The sequence below is a fragment of the Phoenix dactylifera genome, chromosome 1 (genome assembly GCF_051530095.1).
Source record: "Phoenix dactylifera cultivar Ajwa chromosome 1, Ajwa_hap1_PhDact_Kaust_v1.1, whole genome shotgun sequence".
Classification (NCBI taxonomy): Eukaryota; Viridiplantae; Streptophyta; class Magnoliopsida; order Arecales; family Arecaceae; genus Phoenix; species Phoenix dactylifera.
In genome coordinates this window covers 43242384-43252718 of record NC_143190.1, presented here as the reverse complement: position 1 = coordinate 43252718, position 10335 = coordinate 43242384, and the positions used below count along the sequence as shown (strand labels likewise).

At 44.1% G+C, this 10335-nt stretch overlaps 1 protein-coding gene across 2 annotated transcripts; it reads right to left on the bottom strand.

The window, feature by feature from the left end:
* Positions 1 to 332: 332 nt before the first annotated feature.
* LOC120110539 (uncharacterized) lies at positions 333 to 6100 on the bottom strand. 2 transcript variants are annotated; one of them, XR_015967690.2, is made up of 8 exons: positions 5288 to 6100; positions 2351 to 2491; positions 2147 to 2260; positions 1868 to 2041; positions 1217 to 1332; positions 977 to 1058; positions 555 to 862; positions 333 to 484 (listed from the first exon to the last, which is right to left on the bottom strand). XR_015967690.2 is itself a non-coding variant. In XM_039125790.3 (7 exons), exons 1-7 carry the CDS (start codon positions 5834 to 5836, stop codon positions 848 to 850), a joined length of 1191 nt encoding a protein of 396 aa, XP_038981718.3. In that variant the 5' UTR covers positions 5837 to 6100; the 3' UTR covers positions 513 to 847. The 2 variants fall into 2 exon arrangements, 1 of the variants encoding a protein (XP_038981718.3); XM_039125790.3 differs by lacking the exon at positions 333 to 484 and having other exon boundaries at positions 513 to 862.
* Positions 6101 to 10335: the final 4235 nt, after the last annotated feature.

Here is a 10335-nt window from a genome sequence, read left to right as displayed (position 1 = left end):
TCGGTTCATTGAATACTATCATGGTGAGAATGAAAGCTAACAGAACAATATCCATCCAGAATCATTTTCATATGTAAATCTAGAATAGCTCCAATTATTTTAAAAAAAATGTATCCCTCAACCCTTTGCCATTCATCGTTCAAGAATCGGTAATCACCATCTAAAAAAAGACAAACAGAATCATTCAAGAATCAGTAATAAAATTTGATCAGTTTCCCAAACCACCCAGAACCACAGTACTCGTCTGGCCTAAATGGCCCAAAAACTACAAGCTCGGGATTCATCACATGATCGCCGAAGCAATAGCAATGGCTCCATGCTTCCAGGACATATTTGGAGTACAGTTCTAGATGTCCATTTAAAGTTACTTCATAAGGGCCTCTTCTCCGGGGTAGAGTTTTCAAACCCCACAAACCATGACCAGCTATTTTAATCCTTATCTTCTGTTACATGCACACACAAAAAGAAGAAAGATAAAGAACAGCTCGCAACAAAACAATCTAGAGGATGGGTAATTATAAAGCATACACACAGGAATACTTATTTGAATCAACCCCCTATGACTGTTACAAGAAGCCATATCCTATTGACATTCGGAACAGCCGATTCCTACTGCATTCTATATCGTAATTCCGTATGGCAAAACATTTTTTTTTTCGTAAGGACTTCCGTATGGGGACACTAGTTCTCATTAAAGAATTATTGCTGTTGTTTATTATACACGCAATCTATACAGCACCCGCTTGATGAACACTGAGGCAGCTTTAGCTGCAGTTCCAGTCACCAAAAATCTGTGATGCTCATTCCCTCAACATCCCAGCCAACACATTTGCTCTGGTTTTGCCATCTACTTCATCAATTCCTGTAAAAGAAGGATAGGGGGAATTTTTTAAAGAGGAACATCAAGATTCAGAACTACTATGCCTCCCTGTCAACACTTCGAAAATATCCTGAAAGGAGTTAGTAATCACATTACCTCAGGAACAGCAGATGGGGGCTTAGCGTTTGACTCTGACATTGCCTCTGAATTTCTGGCTTCAGATTTCTCATTTGAATAACTAAAAAGAAGAAAAGGACAAAAATTACTGTGATGAAAAATATCGCATGGCTGGTCTTAAAATAAATACCTTAAAAGCAGCTTAAGGGACTTAATACCAAAAACAAGAAGATAGAAAATTATAATCATTAATGCTGAGCAGGCTAATGAGATGCTTACGTGGATAATATGGTCACCCACACCAGCTCCACACAGTCCACCCAGAGAAGTCTCTGTTCTACTGGTATAACACCATAAGTAATCAGGTGAGCAAAAGGCCAAAGCTTCCACCCTGCCTGTCAAGCCAAAACACCCCAAATTGTCAACCCAAAAATGCTGATGCATCACACAAATGATGTAACCAAACGAAAAAGTGTTAACCTGATGAATTTCATTAATTCATGATGCATATCATTGTTTTTGTTACATACTACACTCTCCATAATGTCCACACCACACTAGCCCTTGAATAGTGACTAAATTTAAAGTAACTTTGAGTGGTCAGCCAATCACTGGCAACTCTGCTCAGTCTGGTATGGGTGAGAGTTTAAGTTGAGGCAACAGTCAGTTGCTCAGTTTCCACAAGACCAATAACTTCCCAGTGGCAAGGCTGTCAGGTCAAACTATAATTATTTCAAGTTTGCCTTCCATAATACCGATCTTTGAATCAAGAGGAATTGTGATCAACTCAGATGGTTCTCACACTTGATATGCATGCCCGTTAGGTTTGTTATTCACCCATTGGAAAGGCAAAGCAGCCTCGGTTCATAAAAAGATAGGGACATAACAAGAAAGAAGTCACATAAATAATCAAGGGAGAACATTGCATACAGTTAGCATTGGCCAAAATGTAGCCTTCAGTTCACCGAATACGTTAGCTGGTGATTCAGAACGCAAAAGTCCCAGGACTGCATAGTAAATGCTGTTCCACACTGCAGCCCAAGCAGTTTGGTCAAACAACACTTTCGCAGGAACCACCCACCAGTCCTGGAAAGGAAAAAGAGCCTGGAAAACAAATAGCTCCATCTCAGTCTCTCATACAACAAATTAGTCATCACAACAAGCAGCAATTGCTATCAGATATATCTAACAATACTAGAAGCCAGCTACCTCACAGAATTGGTAATAGTAATGAGAAAGGGACCCATGTAGAGTAAAACCAACAAGACCAGATCTGAACATGCGAGCACGGTCAAAATCAAAAAGTGGTTTTCCTTCATAGCACTGCATCAAGATATGACAAGAACACAAGTTAGATGCGCATGGAAAGGTAATATATTTTACGATTAATCGATAATCTAAAAGAGCATCCACCTGTGCAATCCAATCTCCTAGAGAATAAACCACTCCACTTATCATCATTTTGGCCAGAACAGGGTTTGTTTTCAAGGCTTCCTCATAAGCAGTCCAATTGTGCTGGGGTGCATATCTTAGGATCTCATAAAGGGTCCATCCCTGTGATACAATGGAGCTTGAATAAGGCCATGAATTTAACAATCCAAGAGGATTGTAATTCTAGTGCTCCTAAAAATGATAGAATCCTAACAAAAAAAACAGACTTTTCCATAAGAGAATCGCATTTCATGTTAAAATGGTTCCCAAGCCTTTAAATAATACATCATCTAAATTCATAACTAGCATATACTGGAAAGTTATTTTAAAAAATGTAAACAAGTAGCTTAAGATTAAGAAGAAAAAAAATTATAAGCACTCATGTCATATGACAAATGTCAGGACAACAAAGCAACAAACAAGCATAAGAATGTCCGAACATGTCTATACGATAATATAAACTTATAGTTTTTGCATTTTCCATACTAAGGAATTTCATGACCTTATAGGGTTGATAATCTAGTAATTAATTAAATAAGCCTGTTCTTCTAGATAAAATGCTCTTTTTTCGTAGGAGAAAACACAGGCAGAGGATGAGAAAATATAGAAGTTGCAATTTCCCTTTTATTAGCATAAGTCAAAGAATGAAGTCAAACTTTTTCTCAAGAAATGAAGTGGATTCACATATAAGTGGAAGCAATTATGCCATGGAAAGTGAAGGATATTAATGATATGAAAGGAAAAGAGTTTGGTTCGGATAGTATGAAGAACTAGGCTAAACACTCAAGTTTGGAGAGATATGACAAATGAGCAGTTCAAGGCTGGCTTAAACATATGCAGATCATGCATGTCCACAACATAACATGCCAAACATGTTTCAAATACAAAATTATAGAGCAACCATCACTACATATCTCAAAAACTGGAAGAAAGAAAATAAATAAGTAATTTCACAATTGAAAGCTCCTTATTTGGGGAAAATAAAATTTGATATATTTATCCTAGACTTGGAATAACCGGACTTAGTTGGAGTTATTGCTCCAAAATTAAGTGCAATAGGCATCAAAATGACAAAACAATTAGCCACATTGTAATTTTCTATATATATTGTCAAATGCCTTACAAAGTATTAGTTAAACTTTTGAAGATAATGTGCAAAAACACTAAAGAACATGATTCTTCCTGAAATGCTACACCAGTTTTGAGTAAGTATAGAATGCCAACACTTCTGGATCCCTAAATATGGCAAGAAATTCTGTAAACTTCAAAAATGCAAACTTTCTTTTTAATTTGCCTATACTCTTCCACACATACACAAGATGCTCCTCTTATAGGGTCACAAGCTGAAACTGTAGCACATAGATGTATCATCTAAATTAGAACTCACATTATCTTGTCTAGTCTAGTTCAACACCTCATCAATACAAATACCATGAAGGGTTTTTTGCATGAATATTATTCTAAGAATTCAAATTTATGTGAATACCCTCTTAAAATTTATATTTATTTATGTATCCTCATAAAATACTGTTTTTGCACAAATGCTCCTAATATAACAGTTCTTGTAACACCGTTAATAAAAACCATATTTATTTTAATTAAAAATAAAATAAAATTTTGAAATTACTTTCTTGTCCCCCATCAAAATCACCTCATAAATGTTTCTTTTTGCACATCTACCCAATAAGAGTATTTTAGTCATTTAATTTAAAACCGTTAATTTTTTAACGGCGTTAGATGGCATGGGTATATATACAAAAACAAGGATTAAAAAAAAGATAGAATAACAAAATCAATGTTTTACGAGGGTATACATGCAAATTTAAATTTAGGGAGGATAATCATGCAAAATTCGATATTTAGGAGGGTATTCATGCAAAAAACTCTTCCATGAAATGTGTTGAAATGCATCTACTCGCACCGTTTTTAGTGTCCAACGCGCTAGACACATAACCTTGTCAATCTTAAAGCATGCATATAAAAATTTCCCAATTTCCACTTAGGCATGTATTTGTAAAACAGCAGGACATAAACAGACATCAGCTTTGCAGAATCAACTTAGATAGGCTGGTTAAGCAACAGTCAGCTGGCACATACAGCTCTGTATGGATCCAGCTCACCCTTGATTCTGCAACATGTGTCCCCATTATGCAAGCAAGCATGTGGCTCGTGCAGGCATGCTTTGGTTGCATGCCCTGTGCTTTGCTGGGCAGGACTATATGAGCACATGCTCCAAATGCACGTGCACCCACAGCACCTTCAAATACCTATTAGAACTAGTTTCATCAGTCGTTCAGTTTTTTTCACTTTCATATTGACAAAAGGAAGATGCCAATCCAAACAATCTGTCAGCTATCAGTCTTGATTATGATACTCATCTGCCTCTTGCCGGTTTGGCTGATTTTGAGATTCTCAACTTCGAAAGCTTTCTCTGTGCAATCGCCATGAGGATGCAAAATTGAACCAAGCTTTGAAAGGTAGATGGTATCATCAGAAAAACATTGAAAGGCAGATCGATAAGCAAAAAGATCCAAAAAGATCGAACAGGAAAAGGTTTATCAGTTGATAAATTTTGAAAAAGAAAAGAAAGTAAAACCTCAAAGTAAATCGATGGTGAATACTAAGTGCACATAATTTCGGGGCACTTGTATCAAAGCGCCAATTCCACAAGCAAAGGTATCTGGCTGACAAAGAACAAAAACCCTAGCAAGAGCCAAGAAATCAAAACCAGCCAATCGGAGAACCAAACTTGGAATCCCAAGAAATCAAGAAAGGTCAGCCATAGCCACCACAATCAAATAATCCGGCACAAACAAATAAAGCTCATTCAATTCAAATCACAATTCTTATTTATTTATTGACTTAATTCTAGAGAAAGAGGCTAAATTAGGGCAAGGGAGGGAGGGAGAGATCACCGACTTGCCAGTAGTCCCTATCGATGGTGAGCAACTTGGTGATGGCATAGGTCCCCGCCGCAAGCACGATCGCGGCATTGATCGCACGATCCACCAACCGATCCACATCCTCGCCTTCCTCGAGAGACGAAGACGACGGAGAAGAGGATAAGCCCCCACCACCGCCACCGCCGCCCGTCACGCTACCAACCCCTCCGCTGTCCAAGGCGAATCCTCCGACCTGGCTGTGACTTTTGCTCCCACCGCCGTCCTCCTCATCCTGCTCTCTCCCCGCCACCACGGCGACAATCCCGTCCTGCTGGTCCGTCGAGTCAGGGCTCTGCACGGGGATCACGTCCAAGTCCTCCGCCGCCGTCACCGAAGCGGCGACGGCCCGATCCCTCCGCGCACGTTCGGACCTCCAAAGAGGGCCAGGAGGCACGTGGGATCTCGTGGAGGAGGGGGGGAAGGGCCTGGAGTTGGAGAGAAAGGAAGAAGTCCGTGGCTTGGGCTGGGGCCGGGAGGGGAGGGGTAGAAACCTCGAAGGCGAGGCGATGCTGCTGACAGCGGCCATATATCCCGCCTGCCACCACCCAGAAAGAAAGGGAGAGAAAATAGAAGCAAAGAAGCGAAGCGGCCGCTTCTTCTTTTTTTTCCTTCCGATCTTTCTCGTGGGGATTTGGGGGTCAAAGACGGATTGAGAAGGGCAGGGGAGAGGGGTTTTATATTAAGCTACGCTTTTTTCCCCCTTATCGACTGATACGGACAGCGACTTGAAGCTTGGGTGGGTGGAGGTGAGGAGGGGGATGATGATCCTGGTCCACATACCCTCGCCGACGAGGTGTGACTGACGTGTACGTGATATATCCAGGAAGCAGGCTTCCGGCTTTGGCTTGGCTATTGCTGAAATTTTGTCCACCATCGAAAATATACATACGGGGGCTTTGGCTCGGCTAATTTTGTCCACCATCAAAAATATACATACAGAAGGCGGTATTTTCCGTTGGCGAGCAGCGTCTTGCTGCATCAAAAGTCGTGCGATAGATAAACTTTCGTCAAACACCTGGTGTGCGGCCATGGCGGCCCTTGGCATGGCTACGTCGGGGGTTCCGGAGGTGGCCGGCCTCCAAGCCTTGCACTCGAGCAGGCCGAGACCACTCCATTGTGGCCGGAGGTGGCAGGAGGGACCGTGCGGCGGTCGGAGGATTCCTTCCATCACTTCACGGATGCGGAGTTGGACAAGCTTCAACGGAGGTACCCCTGGGTGGCGGTGGTTCCATCGGAGCGAGTGTCACAAGCCAAAGGTATTTGGGAGGACACGGCAGTGATTACTAGAAGCCTGGATTGGCGGGTTCCCCCAGAGCTAGTGGTGCGCGACCTCCGAAGCTGGGGCAAGCTGCAGAGCGAAGTGGAGGTCCTGCCAATGATGGAGTGATTTCTCACCATCTGGCTCGCTTCTGGCAACGATCGGGTGGCAGTGCTTGCGGTGGGCCCATGGTTGGTTGCGAGCCAACTGTTGGCAATGGAGAAATGGATGCTCGATTTCATTCCAGGCATCCACACAGTGAATCGCACAATCATTTGGATTCGACTGCCTAGACTTCTCCTTGAGTATTGGGACATGGAGGCTATCCGGGTGATTGTGGCAGAGGTGGGGGGACCACTGGAGCTCGACCGGTTCTCCAGTGAGCAGTGGCAGATCGGGTATGCAAGGGTGAAGGTTGAAATCGATTCCCAGCAACCCGTGATCCCGGGGACCATCGTCTAGGGCGTGAAGGCAAGGTTTTGGCAGGCTTTCGTCTATGAAGACCTGTCGGGCCTCTGCTACCGGTGTGCTCGCATCGGCCACCAGTTCGGTGAGTGTCGGTTCCAAGACTTGGTTCTGAAAACGGGGCAGAGTGTTGTCAGCGCCCGCGCCGGAACCCACTCACACCGGCGCCGCCACCGACGTCGGACAAGCAAAGAGAGAAACGAACGGATAAGCACTCTCTCGCTCCCTCGACACCGGACTCAAGGATCACCACTTCGCTTCCGCTACGAAGGGCAAAAGATTACCCCTGGTATCAGTAGGGTAAAACACTTGAGCACCGCAACGGATTATCAAAGATCAAAGGAAGAAGAAGGAAGAAAATAGCAAAGCAAACACAAAGATGTAACGAGGTTCGGCTACAAGTAGCCTACGTCCTCCACCGCTCCAAATCTCAATTAGGATGATCTGATTACAGAGATAGCACACACCCGAACGATCACAAGCGATCGCTCTACAAGAGATTCACACAGAATTCCCTTTGCACAAGAAGTAGGATCCCAATCCTCTTCTTCTCTAGAATCCTAGCCTCACAAACAAGAGTCTCTCTCAAATATACGGCAATCTCTATCCCCTAGGGCTCTCATGAGTCCTATATATAGTCTCAAGACCTTCAGATGATCATAGCCGTCGAAGTGCCACCAAAAACGCCAAAGGAAACTCGTCCGTATGATTTCCTGCGAGCTCGAGTCGACTCGACTTTAGTTTGAGTCGACTCGGGCACGTCTGGACAACTTCCAGTATAACTGGCACGATCTCGGGTCGACTCGACTGTGGCTCGAGTCGACCCGACGATGCTTTGAGTCGACTCGACTGTAGCTCGAGTCAACTCTGACAGTCCAGACAGAAACATGGTTTTTCGGCTTTTCTCCTCCCGGGTCGACTCGACTGTTCCCGAGTCGACTCGACTGTTCCCGAGTCGACTCGACTGTAGCTCGAGTCGACTCCGACAGTCCGCCAGACAGAACTATGCAGAATTAATTCTCCTTCAATTCTCTTCATCACCAATGGTCTCCACATACCCCAACAATCTCCCACTTGGAGACCTTGGGTATATCCTCTTGTTACTTGGTTCTCCTCTGTGCTCCCACTGAAAAACTGGATCATCCTAGTGAAATCGGTACGATGCCTCCTCAACGTCTTCAAGCATGAAGACCAGCAGAAGCTGAACAACTTCTCAGCTTCTCCACCGTGACGACCTTCGTCAACATATCTGCAAGATTCTGACTTGTATGAATCTTCTCCAACTTGACAAGTCTCTGCTCGAGCAATGACCTCACGAAGTGGTACCGTATGTCAATATGCTTCGTCCTTGAATGGAAAGCTGAATTCTTCGCCAGATGAATTGCACTTTGACTATCTGAATATAACATGCAATCCTTCTGCTCCTTCCCAAGCTCCTTCATCAAGCCTTGAAGCCATATTAGTTCCTTGCACGCCTCTGTGGCTGCCACATACTCCGCCTTCGTAGTCGACAATGCAACAACTGGTTGCAACCTGGAAATCCAACTGACGGCTCCACTGCCCAAGGTGAACAAGTACCCTGTCGTGCTCCTTCTGCCGTCCAAGTCCCCTGCCATGTCTGAGTCCATAGAGCCCTGTAGCCGGATCTCAGAACCTCCATAGCACAATGACATGTGCTCAGTGCCTCTCAGATACCTCAGTATCCATTTGACCGCGCGCCAATGCTCCAAGCCTGGGCAGCTCATAAAGCGACTCACAACTCCCACTGCTTGAGCAATGTCTGGTCTCGTACACACCATAGCGTACATCAAGCTCCCCACTGCCGATGCATACGGGATTTTTGACATATTGAGCTCCTCCACCCGCGTCTTCGGACTTTGCCCTTTTGAAAGCTTAAAGTGGGCACCCAGCGGTGTGCCAACAGGTTTGGCACCCTCCATGCAGAATCTCCTGAGTACTCGGCTGATGTACTCCGCCTGAGATAGTCTGAGGATATGTTTAGACCTATCTCTGCTGATCCACATCCCAAGGATCTGTTTTGCTGCTCCTAGATCCTTCATTGCAAATTTTCTTGACAGCTTCAGCTTCAATTTTGCAATCTCATGCATGCTAGCTCCTGCAACTAACATGTCATCAACATACAATAGCAAGATAATGTAAGATGTACCGAAGTCCCGGAAGTAGCAACAGTGATCCTCCTGACATCTCCTGTATCCTATCTCAAGCATGTAACTATCGAACTTGAGATACCATTGTCTGGGTGCCTGTTTCAAACCATAGAGGCTTTTCTTTAATTTGCAGACTAAGTCACCCGTGCCAGCTGCAATGTATCCCTCCGGCTGCTGCATATATATCTCCTCATCGAGATCTCCGTGGAGAAAGGCCGTCTTTACATCAAGCTGCTCTAAGTGTAGATCCTCTACTGCCACCATACTCAGCACCGCTCGAATAGAACTCATCTTAACTACAGGAGAAAAAATCTCTGTGAAGTCGATACCTGCTCTCTGCTGAAATCCTTTTACAACCAGCCTGGCCTTGTACCGCTTCTTCCCACCTTGCTCTTCCTTCAGCCTGTAAACCCATTTGTTTGACAGTGCTTTCTTCCCCTTGGGCAGATCCACCAAATTCCACGTTTGATTCTGCTCCAATGACTTCATCTCATCATCCATGGCCAACTCCCACTCCTCCCTGGTATCAACCTCCAATGCTTCCGTGAAGCATTCAGGTTCGCCATTATCTGTGAGCAGCAAATAACTAAGAGTCCCATCATACCTTTGAGGAGGCTTCCCATGAGTACTACGAGTGGACCTTCTTAGTTGTGAAGGGGGTGCCAATGCTTCAGGTTCTTGCTCTGACTGAGTCTTCTGACCAGAATTTGTAGACTCCTCTTCAGGATCCACAAAACACGGCTCAACAGGTTTTGTTTCTGATTCATAGCTCTGCTGCATTTTCTCATTGAATACCACATCATTACTACGAATGATCTTCCTGTGTTCGGGATCCCAAAGCCGGTACCCAAACAGTTGACCTCCGTATCCAACGAAAATGCACTTCTTTGATTTGGCGTCTAGTTTGCTTCTTTGACTGGAATCAACATGGACATAACTGGTACAACCGAATACTCGTAAGTGCGCCAAATCAATCTTCTTCGCTGTCCATGCTTCCTCAGGAATCCCAAATTCAAGTTTCTTTGATGGCCCTCTATTGATCAAGTAGGCAGCAGTGTTAACTGCTTCCGCCCAAAACTGCTGTGGCAATCCAGCATGTATCCTCATGCTCCTGGCACGATCATTAATTGTTCT

Excerpts from the sequence above, each read along its gene's own strand:
- LOC120110539 (XM_039125790.3), bottom strand. The coding sequence starts at position 5,836 with ATGGCCGCTGTCAGCAGCATCGCCTCGCCTTCGAGGTTTCTACCCCTC. Across the intron at positions 1,333-1,867 it reads CATTTTGGCCAATGCTAACT|GCAGGGTGGAAGCTTTGGCC; the intron begins GTATGCAATGTT and ends TTGGCTTGACAG. Across the intron at positions 1,059-1,216 it reads TGGGTGACCATATTATCCAC|TTATTCAAATGAGAAATCTG; the intron begins GTAAGCATCTCA and ends TCTTCTTTTTAG.